At 50.0% G+C, this 22,702-nt stretch overlaps 1 protein-coding gene and 3 non-coding genes across 4 annotated transcripts; all 4 read left to right on the forward strand.

Moving 5' to 3' along the window:
* Positions 1–18,972: 18,972 nt before the first annotated feature.
* Positions 18,973–19,046, forward strand: Trnai-aau (transfer RNA isoleucine (anticodon AAU)). The gene has a single exon. It is a non-coding gene; the product is annotated as a tRNA-Ile (tRNA).
* A 196-nt stretch (positions 19,047–19,242) lies between these two features.
* Positions 19,243–19,316, forward strand: Trnai-aau (transfer RNA isoleucine (anticodon AAU)). The gene has a single exon. It is a non-coding gene; the product is annotated as a tRNA-Ile (tRNA).
* A 195-nt stretch (positions 19,317–19,511) lies between these two features.
* On the forward strand, positions 19,512–19,585 carry Trnai-aau (transfer RNA isoleucine (anticodon AAU)). The gene has a single exon. It is a non-coding gene; the product is annotated as a tRNA-Ile (tRNA).
* Positions 19,586–20,106: 521 nt separating this feature from the next.
* On the forward strand, positions 20,107–20,907 carry LOC144139962 (uncharacterized). Its single transcript, XM_077672181.1, has one exon. The coding sequence runs from the start codon at positions 20,107–20,109 to the stop codon at positions 20,905–20,907; it is 801 nt and encodes a 266-aa protein (XP_077528307.1).
* The last annotated feature ends 1,795 nt before the right edge of the window (positions 20,908–22,702 follow it).

Here is a 22,702-nt window from a genome sequence, read left to right on the forward strand (position 1 = left end):
GAAGTGTGGTTAAACCAGTCTAAGTAATTCGCGCCAAAAGCGTAAAAGCATCCGCCATGTTTACAAAGCCTTGTTTACAGCGCCATCAAGCGGGCTTTCTCGGTAGTTCACGACGCCGCCACTACGCTTTTTCTGGCACTACAGGCAAAGCTAGACCTTTGCTTCTCTAAAATCCTCCCTGTTCTGTGACTCGGTCTTTGCAAGAGGTAGCGTCAACATCCCCCTCGCGAGGGGCACGATCAAATGCAGAGCATTTCCGGGGGCGCACGACGTTAAGTAGTTTGCGTTACGTTAATGTTGTTGCACTTGTGGCAACTGCTGACGAGAGAGCGCTCGTCAGCAGTAATTTGAATGAGTCACGGATATAAGGCGTGTCCGTAGCCTTCCATTCTGTGTCGGCTTTGTGGCGCAGTGGGTAGAGCGTTGCGTACATTGCGTCCCGCCCGCAGGGTCGAGGGAACGAAACCTGGCGACGGATTGTAATTTTTTTGTATATATTAGGGACAACGACGGTGCGGACTACGGACGCCAACGCGGGTGACATCGTGAGTTACTGAAATGCTCTGCATTTAAAACAGAGAGACGGAATCCCCATGTAGCCGCAAAAGAGTCTGATGATCGCTAGACGTTCGCCTAGAAACAACATGAGGAGGATTAGGTGCGCGGATGTCTTCGCGGAAAACGCAAGAGGACCAGCGCTAGCCGCAGTGGCGGGGCCAATGCCGCGCGCGCATGCGCAACCCGCATGCTCGGCCCGACCCGCGACCCGCGGATGCGCGAGCCGCATCTGCTCGGCCGCACATAGGGCGCTATTCTGAAGCACCAAATTCACTGTAAACTGTGAGTTTGCCGGCGGTCTTTTTTGATTGGCTTTCAGTTTTGGTCACGTGATTCCGGTGGATAAAGGTGCTGTGTGTGCTTTCGTGATTTTGACGTTTCATGACGTTTACTCGCACAGTTCTCAAGTTTGCCTTATTTCTCTTTAGTAAAGCGCAAAATTCTTGGCTGGCATTGAAAAACTGGACTAAATGCGGCTGACATGGCAAGGTAGGCAGGTCTTTGCTATTCAACAATACGGCTTGAATATCACGCCTTCTATGTGATTGACTGAGAGGGCGTGACGTAATTTAAACAGTCGGCGGGAACATTTACGTCCCACATTGGCAACTCCAGCCTGCGGAAAACTGACGTCACTTAACGTAACAGATTCAGATAGGCGGCTGCTGTTTCGCCGTGAAATAGGGCAAAACATTTCACCGACCTTCGGCGCCGTGAAATCGCCGTGAATTGGCAGCAGCGTCAGTTTCACATAACTCGCGATTTAAAGCTGTTTTCTGCCGATAGAAGTAATAGTTTTGACTCTTTTCAAGTCAACGATCACGGAGCGTACAAAAAGTGCCGTATTTTGCTTTTATGTTTGGCAATAAAATAAAGAATATTTATATTTGTTTAACGTAACAGCAACATAAGAGGACAGTACAAGCCTCTCCATCACAAAGAAAACCCAACGCAGGGCAGTTGTCTGCACTCCTCCTAGTAAGATGGTAGGTCACATGATCGAACTCAAGGGAAAAATTTCAAGGAAAACTCAGTTTTGTTATTTTACTGCGCTGATTGAAGTAGAGCTTGGTGAATGAGTGAATCGGCGGCATCGGTACGCTCCGCCGTTATCAGGCGTAGCGTTTCACTGCCCTATTGCGTCGTACAACCGATGGGCATGGCAGTTTTTTTCTGTGGTCAAGCCATAAACTTGTAACATGCAGCAGACGCTAACGTGGCGGCGGTGGTGGCGGTTGCGGTCGGGAAGGTGATAACGCAGCAAAGCTGGCATCGAAGCAGATAGCTCAACTATGTTACTAAAAGTGATTGAAGGAAATAAATGCATACGGTAAAACAGATTGTGTGATCCCCCTTTTGCTCGCTTTTGAGTCAACGTTACTCGATTAACGCCAATTTTTACCTCCAGAAATGTGTTTCCCTAGCCAGCCTCAGCTCCCGTCCTAATTTGTATAGTACATGTGAAGTGTTTTTATATATTTTATGTACTATATTCGATATCTTGATTGTGATCTTTATGAGAGAAGCGTCAAATTACACTGCAAGTCGTCATAGCTATACGTGTTACACGTCACTGGTATCACTGGTAAAAAAAAATGGAGAATTCACCGTGAACTTGTGTAGTCGAGAATAGGGCTCATGGTCTTTTCTGTGCAGCACACGTAATTTACCGAGGCCGCAGCCCAGAAGAACAAGCGCCACTTATGCGCCGTTTCAGAAAGCGTTTCGAGGAACTCTATTAAAAAACGAGACCCTTGCCCCATCTCGTGGACCAAACTGCAGCGCTACAATGACTGCTTGGTAAAACATCGCGTAGAGGGCGCGACAATCCTTTGGAGAGGGCTTCCGGTGCCGCTACCACCGGGAGATTCGGTGGTTCCGCCAGTTCCGCTTCGTAGTGGGAGCCCGCGGGAGTGGTCGTCGAGGCTCGATCACGGAGCAAAAATATATCTTACTCATGCTCCGTGGGCTCGATGCACTTTTAGACAGTAAACGCAACAATTATGTCCTGTTTGTCTATAGAAATAGCCGAGAACGTTACAGGTACGTCTTCTCGCTGGTGACACCCTGCCTCACAGTATGGTCCCTAGAAATTGTGCTGCTAGTCTGCCGTCCGCGCGCTTTCTCTATGGGAAGGCGTGTCCGCGCCGCTGATGCACGCACAGCGCTGCGCAGAGGGCGCTGCGAGCAATCGGAGCGCCCGAGCGGCCGGAGCAAGAGCGGCCGCAGGCCGGCCTGTGCCGCGCGCTATACTGCCGCGGAACGCGAGCGCGCATCGGGGTTTGTCGACCACTTAGAGCGGTGAAATGGAATGGTACGAGGTACATCAGCTCACAATTGAAGGTACGATAGTACAATATGACCTTTTAGTTTCACGCCCCGAGTTTTTCGCGAATTGGGCTACGGAGCCTCTTTGCGGCCGTTGAATTTCGCGAGTGAGACCGAAGGATGAAACCGCAGCAACCAGCGTAGCCGTTTCACTACCACCGCTTGGACCATTATTAAGGTAAAGCTTTCTATGTCTCACTGATGGCCTATGTCGCCTCGAAAAAGCACTGCGGGAAAGCCAACTGTCTCTGACGACGGTGATGTTTGTGAGTAAAGTGAGAGGGAAAAAAAAACGCTTCCCGTGATCAGAATCGAAGCTGGCTCCATCGCGTTTTGAAGCCGACGTCTATCTCAATGCGCAATTCCAACGTGGTCAAAGCAATTTGGATTTGGAGAGGAGTGCATGGACGTGCACATGTAATTAGTCAGAAAAATTATCCACTCCTCCACTCCGCAACGATGGTTGAACACGAAGCTTTCTTCGCGTGAAATCAAACGCCAAAGGGTCGATGTCAAATCCGGCGCGATCATAAGTCCAAAATGCGTGCGAGTCAAAGTGAAAGCTCAATGAGTCAAAGTCAAAACTCAGACGACAAGGAAGCGCTCACAAGAAAGCTTCGCGTTCAACCACCAATGTTCAGACAGTGAGATCCCGTTCAAAAAGAACTCCCTGCGGCACCAGAAGCTGTGTTTGTTCCACATCGAAACTACCGGGTCATTCCCGAACGTCATTGACGGTGACAAGCACGCAGCCGGCTGGTAGGCTGACAAGAAGAAAAGCGAAAGCTTGAGCAAAATGTTGTGCCAGCAAAAACTTGTTCCTATACACTTTGCGCAGAGTGCGGGGGGAGGGGGGATAAAGCAAGGTATATATGGTCATGACAGTATAAATAAACCTCAATATTTTTACTCCTTGGTTTCAAACAGCCACGATTATATGATTGGCCATAACACAAATATTCTCCCGTTTTTCTTTCCCCGCGTGCGTCTCGCAATTCTCTCCGAGTCTGTGGGTGATCAAAAAGAACCTGTGTAATGACTTGCAAGCGAAGTTACTGATTTGCAGCCGGGTTTTATTAAAAATCAGTTTCACGTACCCAATGCTGGCGAATGTTTCAAATCGTGGTATTCACGAAAATTACAGGCACGCAGAAGAGGTTTGATAGTACCCAAATTTTTGAATATTTCGAGGTAAGCGGAGTGTTGGGTTAAGCGAAATGCGAAAAATGTATGGCCAGATCACTGGAATAAGAGCTAGTGCTGGTAACAAACGCTCCAATGCACAGGGACGCTTCCGGAATACAGGCAAAAATAATTTGCAGAAAAAACAATTTTTTTAGGTATTGCGGAAAAAGAACTGCGTGATGCTCGCCTGTTTCGCGTTCGCATCTGGTCCCAAAAAAGTGTTCTCGAGCTTCTCAATGCCGCATCAACTGTTGGTCGCCAACGCTATATTCTATCTTTGCTGTGAAGCAGGCAAAGCATATGTTTTTCTTGTTTCTGCCGTTTTTGGGACTTTTTGAGACACGTCGTCCTCCACATGATCAGAAGCGTCTTCCCCAGCTATATCAACGATGTAGGCGCCGGACAGCACTCCGCTAACGGGACATCGGCCGCGCACAGTTTGTACCCCGTGCAAATTTGCCGTTCGCGACGGTGTTCGGCGCGTAATGGGAGCTAAGCTTTAACCGAGAGCTTATCAGCTGCCTGCAGCGAATGTTGCATTGCGTCCTATTGTCAACATTTCGAGATATCCGTGATCCCCGAAAAGACGTTTCGAGACAAAGGGTGGAAAATGTCGCCTAAGGCAGGTATATGCACGGCAAAAAAAGGTTTCGACTTAACCAATATTTCGAGATATCCGAGTTTGAGTTATGGAGAAATCACTGTATCTGATGACTGAAGGTGATAAAACTTCGTATGCATGTGCACACGTCTTGTTTTTTATTCGGCATTTACATTTAACAGATTCCCAGCTGACTGGACGTAACTGAGGGGGCCGCGAAGACGTGCGCTTAAGGGCCTCCAGATCAACGATGCGAAAGGTCAGGAGGCACCGGTTCGAGCTGATTTATTTACATACACGTACAGGGGACAACATCTTGGGAAACTTGCAAAGAAAGACGGTTCCAAAGAGCCATAGAAAAAAGCGGAGCGCCGCCACACACCACACACATTTTCACGCGCTGACTAATCCATCAGTTAACAACGGCGGGGGTATTCACAAAGAACGGTTGTTTGCTAGCTGAAGTCCCGCATGATATTTCCAAGCTGGAAAACGATGCCTTGCCGGCAGTGTTCCCGAAGCCCCCGAGTATGTGTCGAAATCGGTTCGACACATACTCGGGGGCTAGCATAGCGACACGATTCCGCGGTTTTTACAAGGCTCGATCCTTCATAATACGCGAAAACGTACTCCTGTCACTTCACGCTCCGGTTAAAACACTTCGTACTCGTAAGAACCAACTTATTTGGCTAATCTGGTTTGTCGACAGAAACGGATAGGGTTCGAAAAGGGGCAGTTAAAATGGGCTGAACCCGCCCAGAAATAGGGCAGAACTACGAAGGCAGCAGCGGCACGGCAGAGCGCCGTCCGCCGCTGCCCATCGCGCCGGCCGGCCACCGCGCTCCGATTGACTGCAGCGCCGCCGCTGCATGCATCACGGAGGAGCCCCCTTCGCGGCCGGCGGACGGCAGACTAGCACATATTTCTAGGGACCCTACTCACAGGAAATCCCTTGGTCACTGGTTCAGAAAGCGTGGTTATTCTGCTTACGGGGTTTTAAAGGCGAAATCCAATCGATCGATACTTATCAGCGACTTTTTTACTGACGTTCTGTGTTTTCGTCTCCTTCTTTCTTTTCTTCGCCGCTTGATGCAAATTACTCTGAGAGGCCGTACTTCACGCTGTAGCTTGAACAGTGATGCTCCGTACTTGGGAGAAAAATTTCCATTTCTAGGTTCGGAAAATCCTTATTTCTAGCATTTTCCCCTACAGGTTTCTCTATAAGACCCTGCAAATTTCCCTGCGTTCTCTTTTTGCAGCAGATAAATCATTGCTTGTTTCCGGTTCGGTTTTGGGCGTTAACCAGCGCCACCTATGTCTACTTTGCGTAGCCTTACGGACGGAGACGCCCTTCATTGAATCAGAGTTAAAGCTTGAACTAAATTTCACGACATCTGCCGCTCAGTATCATTTGACTATGCATTTGATGTTTTGTACCACACAGCATCCTTACTTTGCATGTTAAAGCTTTAAGCTAGAACTGTATGAATAAGAACAAGACATTGTTGGGTAATTGAGGAAACTGTAGATCAGCTGCGGAACCGCTGGATCCATATCTTGTCGACAGAACGCCGACTAAGGCGTTCGCGAAATATTCTTTTGTATATTGCGCAGGAACGCATCCAATCCGGCTTCAGCCCTTGAGCCGCCGTCGCTTCACGCTTTACTAGCTCCTCCTTATGGAATGTTTTTTGTTCCTTTATGCTCCCTCCTGCGGTATGAACTAGAGTGGAAACGTTATTAGATGCTTGTGCTTGCAGGAACACCACTGCGGATATTTGAACATAAATCGGTCGGAGGGTTTAGTGAACTGTTTAAAAAGGAGTAATAAATAAGGCGACGTCCGGATTACTGACATTAACTTTAATTTTTACTCCACGATTCCTAAAATTTCTGGCATCTATTAAAATTCCCTTTTTTCTTTCGTCCAAATTTACAGCCGAAAATTCCCCCAAAAAGGAAAAATTCCCCGCACGGAACATCACTGAGCTCGAGTAATTTTCCTGCGGGTGCTATCTTGCCCCAGGCCCTAAGACTCCTCATGCAAAATCCGCGCACCATCCAAGTAAAACTGACAGGCATTCCTGCCCACACATGGATTGGAGGCAATGAGGCGGTTCATGTAACGCCGGGAAGTGAGTGCCAGAGTGCTCACCTCCCGGCCATACCCCGCCCCAATTCCCCATCACAGCCAGGTCAGCTAGCAACAGCCTCGTGTGCTACCCCGCGATCACACCGATATTTTCCAAGCTCACCTCCGGGACCTCTCTCGCACCCATTCTTCCCTCACCTACAAAGAACAACGGCTCTGGAAACTTCTAAAACACAAACCCTACCGAAAATATCTCTCCTTCACCAAACTCACCCCTACGTATTCTCCCCCTCTCGCACCTGCATATAATGCGCCACTGAGGCCACCGTACAGCACCACATGTGGGCGTGCCCCGACGACCTCCTATTCCCTATCACCACCACGTGCCTATAGGAGGCATTACTGGCCTGGCCTGACCTGCGAAGCAACAAACCGCGTCGGACAGAGCAGCTGAGGTCGCTGGGCAGCTACGGCTCCTAGCCACCCGCTCCATCTAGCAAGCGGCACGTATGAATTAATTTTTTTCTCTCTCTCTCCCCACAGTCAGACCTCTTCGCCGCATATGCATCCGTCAACGCACGGGCCGCCACATCCACCTGTTAGGTGCATGGATCAGGCCAATTCTGGTTCCATTCTGGCCTGGTGCGGGGCTAGGGCTGTGGTTGGAACTCTTGGCTGTTGCTCTCGCGGCCGGGTTCCGACCCCATGATAACCCAAATTTAATTTCTCCTTACAGCGGCGGCCATACTGGCAACATTTCTGATGGCGCCAACGACTACGATTACGGTCACTTTTCGCCTTTGATGAGACGTCAAAAACTTTCCCCTTAATAAATCGGTGAACAACACTTGCGTAGCGACTGGTTACACTACCGGTACACACTGACCGGTAGAGATGGTCACTGGTCTGTTAGTGACCTGTTATCTACAAACTGCTCGACCATTAATCATTTATCGTGGGTGACCCGCTTTTAGTTACTGAGACGTACACCACGGCTGAATCATGACACTTATTGGAGGGGGGAGGGAGCTGAAAAGGGAGATGCAGGGAAAAGATAGGAAAGAGAGGAATACTGATGACCGTTATTATGGGGAGGTAAAGACAACACGAAGAGTGTAATAGGGCTGAGAGAACGGGGTAGCGGGTTGGGGTTTCTGGAAGGGAATTTTCGGAAATGACATGGCGGCGGGGGGGGGGGGGGGGGGGAAGGAGAAGGGCTGGCAAGGGAGAGAAAGCTCTAGGGAGGGTAAGTGTTAGAGATAGGTTCAGGGGGGTGGGAGAGCCCGAGGATTGGGAGGAAAAGGAAATGGAGCGTACAAAAGAAGGACAGACCTAAAGCAGCCAGTTTTTTTTTGTTGTTGCTGTTTTCCCAGGGAGGTAATTTTTCAGCACCGGTAAGGAGGATGTTCTCCTTTCTGCCCTCTCAAAAATGTTGCGGAAGGGACGAGTCAACAAGTCATATTTCAAAGCGCGGCCCTAAACACAGGCACTAATGCATTACTGGAGTCCGCAAACAATTTCCCGGTAGGCTAGCTCGTTTGGTTAGAGCGTCGTGCTAATAACGCGACGGTCGTAGGTTCGATTCCTGCCCGGGCCAGGATTTTTTATTCGGGAGCCATGCTTTTCCCTCGTGACTTTTTGGACGCCGTGGCAGCTAGGTGGCTCCGCTTCTTCAGTGATATGCCGTCAAGATATTTTGCACTCATCCTGCTTGCTGAATTAATTTTTGCTTAACCCAGGTCCTACCGCGGGCTCTGATGCAACGCTGGAATCGAGAGCAGAGTGTCCGGCCCGGAAACTCAGTTGGTTGGGATTCTGCTTCCGTTTGCGCGAGCGTGTGGTCCCAGAATGTCGAGCTCCACCCAAGGAGCGGCTTCAGCGGGCCGCCCGCGGTAACAGGATTTTTGCCCAGGGTTCCCATGACTACCAAGTACTTTTGCCCAGTTTCCTACAGGACAGTCGGTGCTAAACACGGTGTTTCTGCATGCGGACATGCGTGCCCGCCCCTACCGTGTCGAGGATTTTCGCGACACGTTGGCTCGTCTGGCGCTGCTCCCCGATGTTTTGGCATTGGGGGCGTATCAGATGAGTCACGTCTGGGTGGTGACGTTCAAGTCAGCGGAAGGAGTGAAGAAAATTTTGGAAGCAAACGACATCAAGGTAAAAGACAGACGCTGCCTTGTTATCGAGCCGAGCAACCAGGAAGCGCGTCTGAAGCTACATTGGCTTCTGCACAACGTGCCTGACGAGGCAGTGCGCGCAGCGCTGGCGCCTTACGGGCCTGTCGGCGAGGTGCGCAGAGAGCGTTGGCGCGTTGACGAAATTCGAGGTTAGACGCTGCGGTCGGTGACTCTGAAACAGAAGGCCGGAGTGACTCTGGATGACTTGCCGCACGAGCTACGCGTGGCGGGCGACAAGGCCCTCTTCGTCGTCACCGTGAGGGCCCCGCAGTGTTTGTGCTGCAACACGAAGGGCCACGTTCGCCGAGAGTCTAAGGTGCCACGTTGTTCGGCGTGCCGTCGCTACGAGCACGCAGCGGCAGCCTGCGTGAAGACCTACGCTAGCGTCACCGGGCCTTCGAAGGACGAGGACCTCCGCGAAATCCTAATGGACGAGGCAGACGCGGAGGAGACCGCAGCAGGAGTCACAGGCGGGGCGGCAAAGTCGCCAGACAGTTTCGGGCCTTTTCCTCCTACCTCCCCCCCCCCCCTCAAAGCCTCATCGCATCGCATCGCGGGGCGGCAAAGGAGCAGACGCCGCCGCAACGGGTCGAGGACGAGGCTGGCCAGCGCGCTCCTGGAAAGGAGCCGTCCGGTCAGCCGAAGACGCCTCCCCAACTCGCCGCGCCGAAGGAGGCTGGCTGCCCCGGAGCGGCAAGCAAGGGGACGACGGCGACATCGTCTACCGTAGAAGACGTCGTACAAATGGACCTCAGTGGTGCTGCCGCAAAGGGGCAGCGCGAAGGTAACGACACAGGACAAGGCGACGGACTCCCCGGCAGTAAGGAGCCGCCTACTAAGGCGGTTATAGTAAGACGTTCGAGCTTCAAACCGAAGCCCAACGTCCCCCAAGACCGCACAAAGCCCCCGGCTACGCCCACCCAGTCAGCACGATGCTTGGAAAGGTAGTTGGCAACTTTTTGATATGTGTCTGGTGTTGCACTGCTCTACCGAAGCGCGAGCGAACTAAACTGAACTACGTAGATGGGTCCAGGTTGTAGTTTTGCCCCGCCTTCGGTGACTTTGTTGCATGTAAAGTGTATTTCGGTGTGTTTTGTAGGGTGGGGAAGGGGGGAGGGGCAAGTATAGCACCGTGTTTAGTGGTGCCCGAAAAGCGCTTAGAGTGTTTGCAGTTTAATGTATGTATGTATGAGTGTATGTATGAGCATATGTTGAGTGTTTTATTTTATTTTGTGTTGTTGTAGCGTTTTGGAATGCGTGTGAGTTTTTTAGTGCCTGCGGAGGGCTTTTTATTGGAATGCACGGACGTAAGTGTTACACGGTAATCCCCGTCTTTTTCTTGGAATGATTTATTTAAGCAAGCCTATACGCATAGCCACGCTTAATGTCAGGGGGCTTGCGGATCGGAGACGTCAAAGTCAGTTGTACCGCCTTCTTGTAGACGAGGATCTGGATATCGTCGCCTTGCATGAAACCAAGGGCGAGAGAGAGGATCAGACGGACCGTATGGTGCGGCCATTCATGTCACGCTATGACGTCGGTGTTTCTCACGCAGTCGGGTTCTCGGGGGGTTGCGCGCTCATAATACGGCGTAGTTTAGGGGCCACCCTGAGTACCGTCACTGCGTCTGATTCGGGGCGGTTTGTTGTGTGCGATTTGGCCTTGTTATCAAATGAATGGCGTGTTATTTCCGCGTACGGCCCTACCAAAGCCGCCGAAAAAAAGTTGTTTTTTGAGGAAATTAGAAAGTGGTGTGAGACAGACCGGCTGGTAATTTTACTCGGTGACTTTAACTGCGGTGGTCTGCACGCGGCAAAAGTAGCCAGTCACCTTTTAGGGATGCTAGTACGGCAGTACTAAGTGATATTGTCGCTGACATTCGCACTAGAAGACGTTGGTGATAGCGTCCGTAGTAATGTACCCGTGCGCTACACGCACTTCCAAGGCAATAGCCATGCGCGTCTGGATAGGGTGTACTCATCGCTTGATCTACTGCCGCAGTGTGAAGAATACCGTGTGATACCTGTCTCGTTCAGCGATCACTGTTTGGTATCTTTAACGCTTGGTAGGAACACGAAGCGGCGAAATGCGTTTTGTTGGGGCTTATGAAAGATGAACAATAAGTTAGTCGAAGACGAAACATTCGTGGAGGCAGTAAACACATGCGCACGAAAGATTTTCGGCAGTGATGAAGACGCGAACTTCGCTTTTAAATGGGAAATCTTCAAACAAGAAGTAAAAATGAAAGCCCTTGAAAGATCAGGGGCAATGAAAAATGAAGATAAAAGCAAAGAAGCCCTGCTACGAAGTAGCCTAGATGTCTTTGTTAAAGAAGAATGTAAGTCGCCCGGTACGTTCAAGGACGACATACGAACACTGAAGGTGCAGCTCGAAGAATTAGATAAGGAAACGCATCACGGCGCACTTGTACGCGCAAGGGCTGAACGGTTCCTAATCGGTGAAGCGCCTACCAAAAGAGCACTCAGTTCAGAGAAAAGGCACGCACGTAGAAATACGATAGCGGAAATAGAGTACGATGGCGTATAAAGTGTAATGATCAGGCAAGCATCGAGCGTAGTTTCTGTGACTACTATGAGAAGTTGTTCGCGCGTCAGACTATCGATGCTGTCCAGTTCAAAAAGGAATTTATGTGTTTGTTGCCGCGCCTCAGCGAAGAAACAACAGCAGGTCTCGAAAGTGATATAACAGTAGATGAAATAAGGAGAGCCATTGACGAGCTGAGCCCAGGGAAGACCCCTGGTCCGGATGGACTGAGCTAGCTCAGCCTTTTATAAAAAGATCAAGGAGGACCTAAGCCCTGTTTTGCGTAAAGTTTACACCGAGTCTTACCAAACAGGAGAGCTACCTCCTTCCTTTCTTGTGTCACACACAGTCTTTATACCAAAATCAGAGGACGATAATAAACTAATATAATATATTATAAGATATAAATATATTATAATATTGTAGCGTAAACGTAGCAACTGGTCAACAGTAAGGGGTATAGTTTAATAAGAAATAGACCAAAAACCCTAGAGCAGACTAATGGCGTCTCTGCTTGCTGAGGGAAGACCGCGCGAGCGAGAAAAGTCCTCTTCCTCCTTTAGCCGGGGTGTTCCCGTGCACACCCAATCTCGCGCGAACGAGGGATTGACGGCACCGCCCTGCGCTTCTTGAGTGCCTCAGAGTTGCCTTCTAATGACTTGACTGTGGCATTGCCCCCCTCTCCGGAAGAAGCATCGTCTCGATGCTCGAAGTGCGGGTCACCAAGAAGTAATAGATGACGGCCCCGGAACGAGATAATGGAGTGCTTCATTGCCGAAGGGTAACCATCACAGGGATTCGGCAGGGAAAACGTTCAGTCCATCAGCACTGTAGAAGACATGGCTAGTCTCTGTCGTAGTACGGTTTCATTCGGACCACGTGCACAACCTCTGGAGTTAGCCTGACGCGTCGGGAGCAGGGTGCCCTTCCATAAGGTGCTACTTCATAGTTGACGTCGCTAAGGCGGCGAATAACTTTATATGGCCCGAAGTACCGACGAAGCAGTTTCTCAGAACGTCCACGCTGTCGAACTGGTGTCCAAACCCAAACCGCGTCCCCTGGTTCGTAGAACACGGCCCGCCTGTGCTCGTTGTAGCGAGCAGCATCGGAACTTTGCTGACGTTGAATTCGCTCCCGTGCTAGCTGGCGTGCTTCCTCGGCTCTTTGCACGAAATAGTCGGCGTCGCCGTCTTCATCCTCATGAACCGGAAGCATGCTATCAAGTGTCGTAGTGGCAGTGCGACCATAAACCAGCTGAAATGGAGTCATGGCTGTGGTCTCCTGAACTGCGGTGTTGTACGCGAAAGTTGCGTATGGCAAGATCTCATCCCACGTTTTATGCTCGACGTCGACATACATTGAGAGCATGTCGGTGAGGGTCCTATTAAGTCGCTCAGTCAAGCCATTCGTCTGCGGATGGTAAGCAGTTGTTCGCCTGTGAGATGTGTGAGTTTGTACCATGACGGACTGCATGAGGTCAGCTGTGAAAGCAGTGCCCCTGTCCGTTATGACAATCTGGGGAGCTCCATGCCGTAAAACGATGTTGTGGACGAAGAACTGAGCTACCTCAGCCGCAGTTGCCCTTGGGACAGATGCTGTCTCCGCGTACCGCGTGAGGTAGTCGGTCGCCACCACGATCCACCTGTTCCCCTTCGTGGAGGTAGGAAATGGGCCCAGGAGATCCATGCCTACTTGCTGGAAAGGGGACATCGGTGGTTGTATTGGCTGAAGAAGCCCTGCTGGTTTCAAAGGCGGAACCTTCCTCCTCTGGCAGTCGCGGCAGCTCTTGACGTAGTGCTGAACTGTTCGCAATAGCTTCGGCCAATAGTATTTCTGGCGTATCCTCGCCAGTGTACGGCTGACACCCAGGTGCCCCGCCGACGTTTCGTCGTGGCAGGCGTATAGAATTTCCTGGCGCATCGCTGTTGGTACAACGAGTAAAAACGCGTCCGAGCTATTTCTGAAATTCTGCTCGTACAACACTCCGTGCCGGAGGCTAAAGGACGAGATGTTGCGGGCAAAGGCGTGCGGAATTTGGGCATTGAGACCTTCCAAATACTGGATGACAAGAAGCAATTCAGGGTCCTCTCGTTGTAGTTGGGCCATTTCAGCAGGAGTAACGGCTCCGAGAAAGGGGAAGTCTTCGTCGGTGTCTGGGCTTGCCGACTCGACAGGTGCCCGTGACAAGCAATCAGCATCGCTATGCTTCCGCCCGGACCTGTAAACGACCATCATGTCGTACTCTTGTAGGCGGAGACTCCATCTGGCGAGGCGTCCAGATGGGTCTTTTAGGTTTGCCAGCCAACACAAGGAATGGTGGTCACTGACAACATTAAACCGCCTGCCATAAAGGTACGGGCGGAACTTGTTGATGGCCCAGACGACGGCAAGACACTCTTTTTCAGTGGTGGAGTAATTCATCTCCGCCTTTGATAGAGTGCGGCTGGCATAGGCTAGAACTCGCTCGGCTCCGTCCTGCCACTGAACGAGGAGTGCGCCAAGACCGACGTTACTGGCATCGGTGTGGATCTCCGTATGTGCGTGTTCGTCAAAATGAGCTAGTACTGGCGCTTTTTGTAGCCGGTCCCGCAGGTGATTGAAGGCGACTTCTTGCTCTTCTTGCCATGCGAAAGGTACGTCGTCTTTTGTCAGTCGCGTCAATGGTTCCGCCAGGTCAGAAAAATTCTCTACAAAGCGTCTGTAATAGGCGCAGAGGCCTAGGAAGCGCCTAACAGCTTTTTTATCGGCTGGTCGGGGGAAGGCTGCTACGGCTGCCGTCTTCTCAGGGTCTGGTGCGACACCGTCTGAACTGATGACATGTCCTAGGAACCGCAGTTGTTTGTAGCCGAAGTTGCACTTTTCGGGTTTTATAGTCAGACCAGCCGACTTTATAGCGTCGAGAACTAGTCGAAGTCGTTGTAGGTGGTCATCAAAGGTGGCAGAAAACACGACGACATCGTCCAGGTAAACCAGACACGTCTGCCACTTTAAACCGGACAAGACAGTGTCCATCATTCGCTGGAACGTCGCGGGTGCCGAGCAGAGACCAAACGGAAGTACTTTAAACTCATAAAGCCCATCGGGTGTGACAAACGCAGTCTTCTCTCGGTCTCGCTCGTCAACCTCAATCTGCCAGTACCCACTTTTGAGATCCAGAGAGGAGAAGTACTTTGCATTACGCAGTCGGTCTAAGGCGTCGTCTATTCGTGGAAGAGGGTATACGTCTCGTTTTGTTACACGATTTAACTTCCTGTAATCGACGCAAAATCGTAAGGTTTTGTCTTTCTTTTGGACCAGCACAACAGGGGATGCCCACGGACTTGTCGACGGTTGAATCACGTCGTCTCGTAACATTTCCGTTACTTGGGTCCGGATGGCTTCTCTTTCCTTATAGGACACGCGGTAGGGATGCTGGTAGACTGGCTTGGTCGTTTCGTCGACGATGATGCGATGTTTGGCCACAGGCGTTTGTCGAACTTTCGATGAAGTAGAGAAACATTCGCGGAAATCCTCGAGGAGGGCTGTCAGCTGCCGTTGCTGCTCTGCCGACAGGTCAGGGCTGATGTGGATTAACCCGACAAAGTCTTTCGGAGCCGATGCTTCATGCCCACCTTCTCCGGATGGACTGAGCTAGCTCAGCCTTTTATAAAAAGATCAAGGAGGACCTAAGCCCTGTTTTGCGTAAAGTTTACACCGAGTCTTACCAAACAGGAGAGCTACCTCCTTCCTTTCTTGTGTCACACACAGTCTTTATACCAAAATCAGAGGACGATAATAAACTAATATAATATATTATAAGATATAAATATATTATAATATTATATTATTATTATATATTATATATTACAGTATGTATATATTATATATATATTATATAATATAATATAATATAAGATTATAAGATATAAATGAAAGTATTAGCGAGCCGCTTGCAGAGTGTAATAAGAGACATTGTTGGACCACACCAAACTTGTGGAATAAAGGGGCGGTCAATAGTCACGAACATTCACACCGCCAGAAGTGTCCTTGAATGTTGTGAGAGTATGCAAAGTGCGGTGGCCATGCTCCAGATAGACCTGGCAAAAGCATTTGACCAGGTATCCCATGAACTCCTTTTAGACATGTTACAGCACGTAAACGTAGGATCTGTTGTTCGCGAGGGAGTACGTATGGCGTACAATGGGTGTAGCACTCACCTTGTCAACAAAACGACAAGCAAGCCCATTCAGGTTCAACGAGCCGTGCGTCAGGGCTGCCCTCTGTCACCATTGCTTTTTTGTGTCTTCATTGAAGCGTTTTGTTTAAGCATCATAAGATGTGAGAGCATCAACGGGTTTCAATTAGAGTCAGCTGAGGTGCGTGTCTTGACCTACGCTGATGACATTGCCCTTTTTTGTGTTGATAGAAGCGGCATCAGCGTTGCTGTAAACGCTCTGAAACGCTTTTGTAAATACAGTGCCAGTGGAGTGAACTGGCAAAAGTGTTAAGGATTTTGGCATGGGGACTGGGACAGTGCGCCTAGTGTGTTTGAATGTATCAGCTGACAGACGACGCCAGCTAAGTACTTGGGAGTGCCCCTAGAAAACTATGAAGACAGTGACCCTTACTGGCGCAGACAGACCGCTGAACTGCGCGAAAAAGCTGAGAAATGGAAAGGCAGTGGACTTTCCATGTTTGCTAGAGCATCAGTATGCAACATATTTTTGATAAGCAAACTGTGGTACGTACTTCAGGTGCTGCACTGTTCGCGTTCTCATGTACAGGCCCTGCACAGGCTGTTTGCAGTGCTGATCTGGGAGTCGACGTGGGAAAGGACGAGCCGCACGAATCTCTTTCGGCGCATGCGTCAGGGGGGGCTTTCTTTGTCCCATTTGTTTTTGCGGCAAGTCGCCAATCGTTTTTTGTTCTTTCGTGACGTGAACGATTCTTACCTGCGCACAGTGTGTCAGCTGAAGTTATCAAGGGCATTACCTGAAGTTGTTGTTACGTCTGCACACTTTTCTATCGGTGTAATCAAGGGCTACTTCCGTGAAGTGGTTCAAGCGACCCAGTTTTTGCGTGCACTTTTCAGTACAGAGTACTTCTCTAGGGTTACGCGGAAAAAGTTGCACCGTGATTTGCTTGACACTGTATTACCTGTACCGTTGTATAGGTAAATGTACCGTGCAGGGCCGGGACAGGAGGTGCTCAAACGTGTAAAACGAATGGCGGTACGGCCATGGGTTAAGTCATTCTTTTTTAAACTGCATGCGGGTGTCCTCCCCGTAAAAATGTCGAAGAAAGAGAAGGGTTTGTACATGCCATGGGGGGTTGAATGCTACCCGTGTAAGAAACCCGAAACGTTAGAACATGTGTTCCTCGAGTGCTGGGATGGCATCTTTTTTTGGGACGTGCTTCAGCGGACCTTAAAAAAGGACTTCCCTTTGGACGCACATGGGATCAGGTTCCTGCCCATTGAGGGTGACAACGGGGTACCATACGACCTGGTCATGGTCCTGGCTTCGCACGGCATTTGAAGTCGCGTATGGCGATTGGCCATCGTGACGTTGATGCCAAACGCTCAAAACAGTATTTTGCGGATACTATGTGCTTGATGATTCCTCCAGAGCGGCTGTCCGTGATGGATTCGCTAACCGACATCAGACAATTTTAACCGCTTTCTGCTAGCAAGGTTTTTGGCTAGCAGTTTTTATTGTTATCTTGTTTTTGGTTTGTTTGATTCAAGTGCTCTGTCTAAATATGGCAATAAAGGAAAAAAACTCAGAGTTGGTTAGAGCGTCCTGCAAATAACGCGAAGGTCGTAGGTTCGATCCCTGCGCGGGCCAGATTTTTTTTCATTCGAGAACGATGGTGTTCCTTTGGGACATTTTAAATGTTCTGCTAGCTAGGTGGTGTCGCTTCTTCGGTGGTATATCGTCAAAACATTTTGCACTAGCCAGTCATGCTGGGGTTTGTTTTTGTGTAATCCGGGTTGCGAACGCGGGCTCCGGTGCAACACTGTAATGGGGGGCAGCGTTTTCGGTTGCAAATGACGGAAGTTCGACTACTAGCGTACGCAGATGACATTGCAGTATTCTGCACTACTAAAGAAAGCATTCTCGAGATAGTAAAAACCGTGAAACACTTTTGCTTAGCTAGCGGTAGTGCAGTAAACTGGTCTAAATGCTTAGGCTTTTGGCATGGTGAATGGCAGTCCACGCCAAGCGTTTTCGCCAACATCCAGTGGGTCACGAGTCCTGTTAAGCACCTGGAGGTGCCACTAGACAGTTATCAAGACAGTGACCCTTACTGGACCAAGCAACTCGAGGAACTTCTAGAAAAGACAGAGAAGTGGAAAGGGTGGGGTTTATCAATGTTTGCGAGAGCCACAGTTTGCAATTTGTTTTTTATAAGCAAGCTGTGGTATGTAATGCAAGTTTTGCATTGTTCAAGGGCTAATATTCATAAACTTCATCGTGTGTTCGCCGTGTTTATCTGGAGTTCATCATGGGAAAGAACGAACAGAACGAACCTCTTTTTGAAAGTGCGTGAAGGCGGACTTGGTTTATCGCACTTATTTTTAAGGCAAGTGGTCAATAGATTTCTGTTTCTTCGTGATGTTGAAGACGCGTTTCTTAGGACGGTTTGTCAGCTGTGGCTTGGAAGACTTTTGCCTGAATTTGTTGTGAGCTCTGAGTACATGAGGGGAACTGTACGTGGATTTTTTAAGGAGGTGGTGTGGTTATACCGTTTTCTTTCTGTGCGTTTTTCTTTAGAGTACTTAAGCGGGGTGAGTCGGAAGAAACCGTACAAAGATATCGTCGAGAGTGTATTGCCAGTGCCAATATACCGCAGCAAGTGTAATCTAAGGCCTGAGAGAGATGTACTTAAGCGAGTGAAAAGAATGGCGGTCCCAGGTGGAGTGAAATCTTTCTTTTTTACACTCCATACTAGAACACTGGAAGTTAAGACCAGGATGGAGGAAAAGGGATGGTTTGTGCCATGGGGTGTGCACTGTTTTCTGTGTCGAAAGCCAGAAACAATTGAGCATGTGTTCTTGGACTGTTGGGGGGCGGTGTTCTTTTGGGACAACCTACAGCGAACACTCAAAACAGATTTGCCTGTCGATGCTTACGGTATTAGGTTTTTGAATGTTGAGAATGAGGACGGTGTGCCGCTTGACACAATTATGCTGTATGGACTACATAACATAGCATCTGGAGAAACAGGATGGCGGTACGCTACTCCGACCCAGATGCCAGGCTCATCAGACACTACTTCAAAGAGTCAATAGGTTCTTTTGTACAGATACAAAAACTTCAGCCCTCTAAACCAGAGTGGCTACCCACCATTGAAGCATTGTTGGTAATGAAAGAGTATTGAAATCACCCCGCTTGCCCAAGAAGGGCTGCAGTTATAGTGTTTGTATTGAGTGTACAGATTATCAGTTACGTGTGTCTTTGTTTTGTCATCCTGTCAAAGAAGGCAATAAAGAAAAAGTGTCCGGCCCGCTAGCTCAGTTGGTTAGAGCGTCGTACTAATAACGCGAAGGTCGTAGGTTAAATCGCTGCGCGGGCCAGGATTTTTTTTAATTCGAGAACGATGGTGTTCCTTTGGGACATTTTAAATGTTCTGCTAGCTAGGTGGTGCCGCTTCTTCGGTGGTATATCGTCGAGACATTTTGCATTCGGCAGTTATGCTGGGGTTTGTTTTTGTGTAATCCGGGTTGCGAACGCGGGCTCCAATGCAACACTCTAATGGGGGGCAGCGTGTCCGGCCCGCTAGCTCGGTTGGTTAGAGCGTCGTGCTAATAACGCGAAGGTCGTAGGTTCGGTCCCTGCGCGGGCCAGGATTTTTTTTATTCGAGAACGATGGTGTTCCCTCGGGACATTTTAAATGTGCTGCTAGCTAGGTGGTGCCGCTTCTTCGGTGGTATATCGTCAAGGCATTTTGCACTCGACAGTCATGCTGGGGTTTGGTTTTGTGTAATCCGGGTTGCGAACGCGGGCTCCGATGCAATACTGTAATGGGGGGCAGCGTGTCCGGCCCGCTAGCTCAGTTGGTCAGAGCGTCGTGCTAATAACGCGAAGGTCGTAGGTTCGATCCCTGCGCGGACCAGGGTTTTTTTTTTATTCGAGAACGATGGTGTTCCCTCGGGACATTTTAAATGTTCTGCTAGCTAGGTGGTGCCGCTTCTTCGGTGGTATATCGTCAAGACAATTTGCACTCGACAGTCATGCTGGGGTTTGTTTTTGTGTAATCCGGGTTGCGAACGCGGTCTCCGATGCAACACTGTAATCGGGGGCAGCGTGTCCGGCCCGCTAGCTCAGTTGGTTAGAGCGCCGTGCTAATAGATTCTGCTTCCGGCCGCTGCGCAGTGCGGACGCAGGATGGCGAGCTCCGTGAAAGGAGCGGCTTTGGTGGGCCCTGCGGCCCGCGGTAACAGGTCAACGGATGTGAACATTGTTTCCCAGGATTACGAAGTTATTCTGCCCCATCTACCTTCAGGACCAACTGCCCTCAATACGATTTTTGTGCACGCTGACGTAAAAGCCAGGCCCTACAAAGTGGAAGATTTCCGCGACATGCTGGTTCGTCTGGAACTGCTCCCCGAGGTTATCGCCTAGGGGGCGTACCAGATGAACCATGTGTGGGCGGTAACTTTCAAGGACGCTGACGGAGCAAAGAAGTTCGTCGCCGTTGGTGAAGTGCAGGTCAAGGGGCGTCGGTGTGTCGTCATCGACCCGAGGAACCAGGACGTCCGTTTGAAGCTCCATTGGGTTCTCCACTTCGTCCCCGACGACGAAATACGAGCTGCCCTGGGGCCTTACGGCAAGGTCACTGAAGTGACCAGAGACCGCTGGCGTGTCCAAGGCTGCACGGCGCAGTCGTCGACTACACGCTTGGTCACACTTAAGTTAAAAGCAGGCGTCAGCGTCGAAGACCAGCCGCACCAACTACGTGTGGCAGGGGAGCAAGCCCTCGTCGTGGTTCCCGGCCGGGTTCCAGTCTGCCTGCGCTGCCACCGGAGCGGCCACATTCGGCGTGAGTGCCGAGTGCCGCGGTGCGCTAGCTGCAGGCGCTTTGGCCGCGACGAGAGTGACTGTGTGCGGACTTATGCCAATGTGACTGGACCTACGAAAAGTGACCGTGAGGCGGAATACATAATGGATGCCGCCGACGCCGAGGACGCTGCGAAAGGAGAAGACGTCGTGCCGTCACCAGAGGTTACGCCCCCTGAGCCTGCCTCCGCAGTGAAGCCCCCTGTCACGAACGCCGAGGTAACACCGCCTAACGATGCCGGCAGAGAGGATACAGCCAGCCTCCCGGTGCCCGAAGCTCATCTGACAAGCAACATGAAGGTGAGCTTACGGTGGCGGGAACTTCAGCTTCGGAGCCAATGGAGGAAGGTGCGGCGGAAAACGGGGCTGCAGCTGTGAAGCGTGCACGCGAGCTGTGTGAGGAGGGAGGAACTTTATTTGCGACGAATGAAGAACCGCCGACGAAAGCAGCAGTAGGAGGTCGGCGCTCTTCATTTAAACCAAAGCCCAACATAACGCTGGAGAGGCAACCGATGGGGCAACGGCCCCCGTAACATCACGGACTGAGCCTAAAGTGGTGTGTGAGTTAAGGTGGTTTTCCGCGTATGCTAGACGCAGAAGTAGTGGTGCATCTTATTCATCGTACCTGCCTTTCTTCGGCTACTTTGGTGTATAAAATCCGCCGCTCTGTTGTAATGACCAGTTAACCTTTTATGGCTGCGAAACTAAAAAATGCTCTAAAAATAGCGACTTTAAACGTGAGGGGCTTGGCGTCAAAAAGGCGCCAGTATCAGCTTAGCCGCATTTTGCTTGAAAATGATATCGACATAATCGCAGTGCAGGAAACGAAGGTAGAAAGTGAGCAACAAGCAGAGCGGATGATTTCGCCTTTCAGGGCGCGTTACAACGTTTGTGTGTGCCATGCCGTTGGCACGTCCGGCGGCTGCGCACTCCTCATCCGCAACGGCTTGGGCGTTTGCGAGGAGAGTGTAACAGTAAGCGAAGACGGCAGAATGATTGTGTGCGATTTTGTGTATTGCCAGTACGCGTGGCGGATAGTTTGTATTTATGCACCCAACAAAGAAAATGAGCGTAAAAGATTTTTTGAAGACATTGAAGCCTATCTCAAGTGTGATAGACAGATGATCCTTTTGGGGGATTTTAATTGTGTGTGTTTGGCCGAGGATAGAGTAAAAAAACAGCCCGTCCTTGAAGCAAGCGCGCTTCTGTTAGGTATACTTACCCAGGAACATAATTTGAGTGACGTAGGTCACGTACTATCCTGCGGAAGTTTTCCGCAATTTACGCACTTTCAAAATCAGAGCCACGCCAGATTAGATAGAGTGTACGTGTCCTGTAGTCTAATACAACTTTGCAACAATTATGAAGTTAAAAATGTGTCTTTTAGTGATCATGCTTTAGTTTCGATGGTCGTGGGTACAAAGATAACAAAACCCACCTTCAATTGGAACCTATGGAAATTGAACGCGAAGCTTCTGTCAAATGAAGATTTTTTGGCTCAAGTAAAGAAAATGCTTCAAAAAGTGCTCGACGTAGATAATGAAGATGTCATCGTTAAGTGGGAAGACTTTAAGAGCAATGTCAAGATAGCCGCAATCGAAAAAGCTTGCGTTGCACGCCGTTGTGAAAAGCAGAAAGAAAAAGAGTTACATGACCAACTAGACTTTTTCTTAAACCAGGAAAGTACCGTTCCAGGAAGATACAACAAAGAAATAAAACAAATAAAAACTGAGCTTGAGATTATCGATACAGAAAAGTACCGAGGGGCCATGATAAGGGCACGGGCCGAACGATTGTGGGGAGGGGAAACGCCAACCAGGCGGGCGTTCAGTGATGAAAAAAGTTACGCAAAACGGAAAGAAATTCAGGAGATAAGTTACAAGAACACAGTCACGGGTGATGGCCAGATCATAGAGAGGGCTTTTGTTGAATATTATACCGAACTACCCGCCGCGGTGGCTCAGTGGCTAAGGCGTTGCGCTGCTGAGCACGAGGTCGCGGGTTCGATTCCCGGCCGCGGCGGCCGCTTTTCTGATGGAGGCGAAAAGCAAAAACGCCCGTGTGTACGAGATTTCGGCGCACGTTAAAGATCCCCAGGTGGTCAAAATTAATCCGGAGCCCTCCACTACGGCGCGCCTCATCGCCTGCGTTGCGTTGGCGCGTTAAACCCTAC

Source organism: Haemaphysalis longicornis, unplaced genomic scaffold, assembly GCF_048455015.1.
Source record: "Haemaphysalis longicornis isolate Haplotype H1 unplaced genomic scaffold, Haemaphysalis longicornis Haplotype H1 scaffold_5, whole genome shotgun sequence".
NCBI lineage: Eukaryota > Metazoa > Arthropoda > Arachnida > Ixodida > Ixodidae > Haemaphysalis > Haemaphysalis longicornis.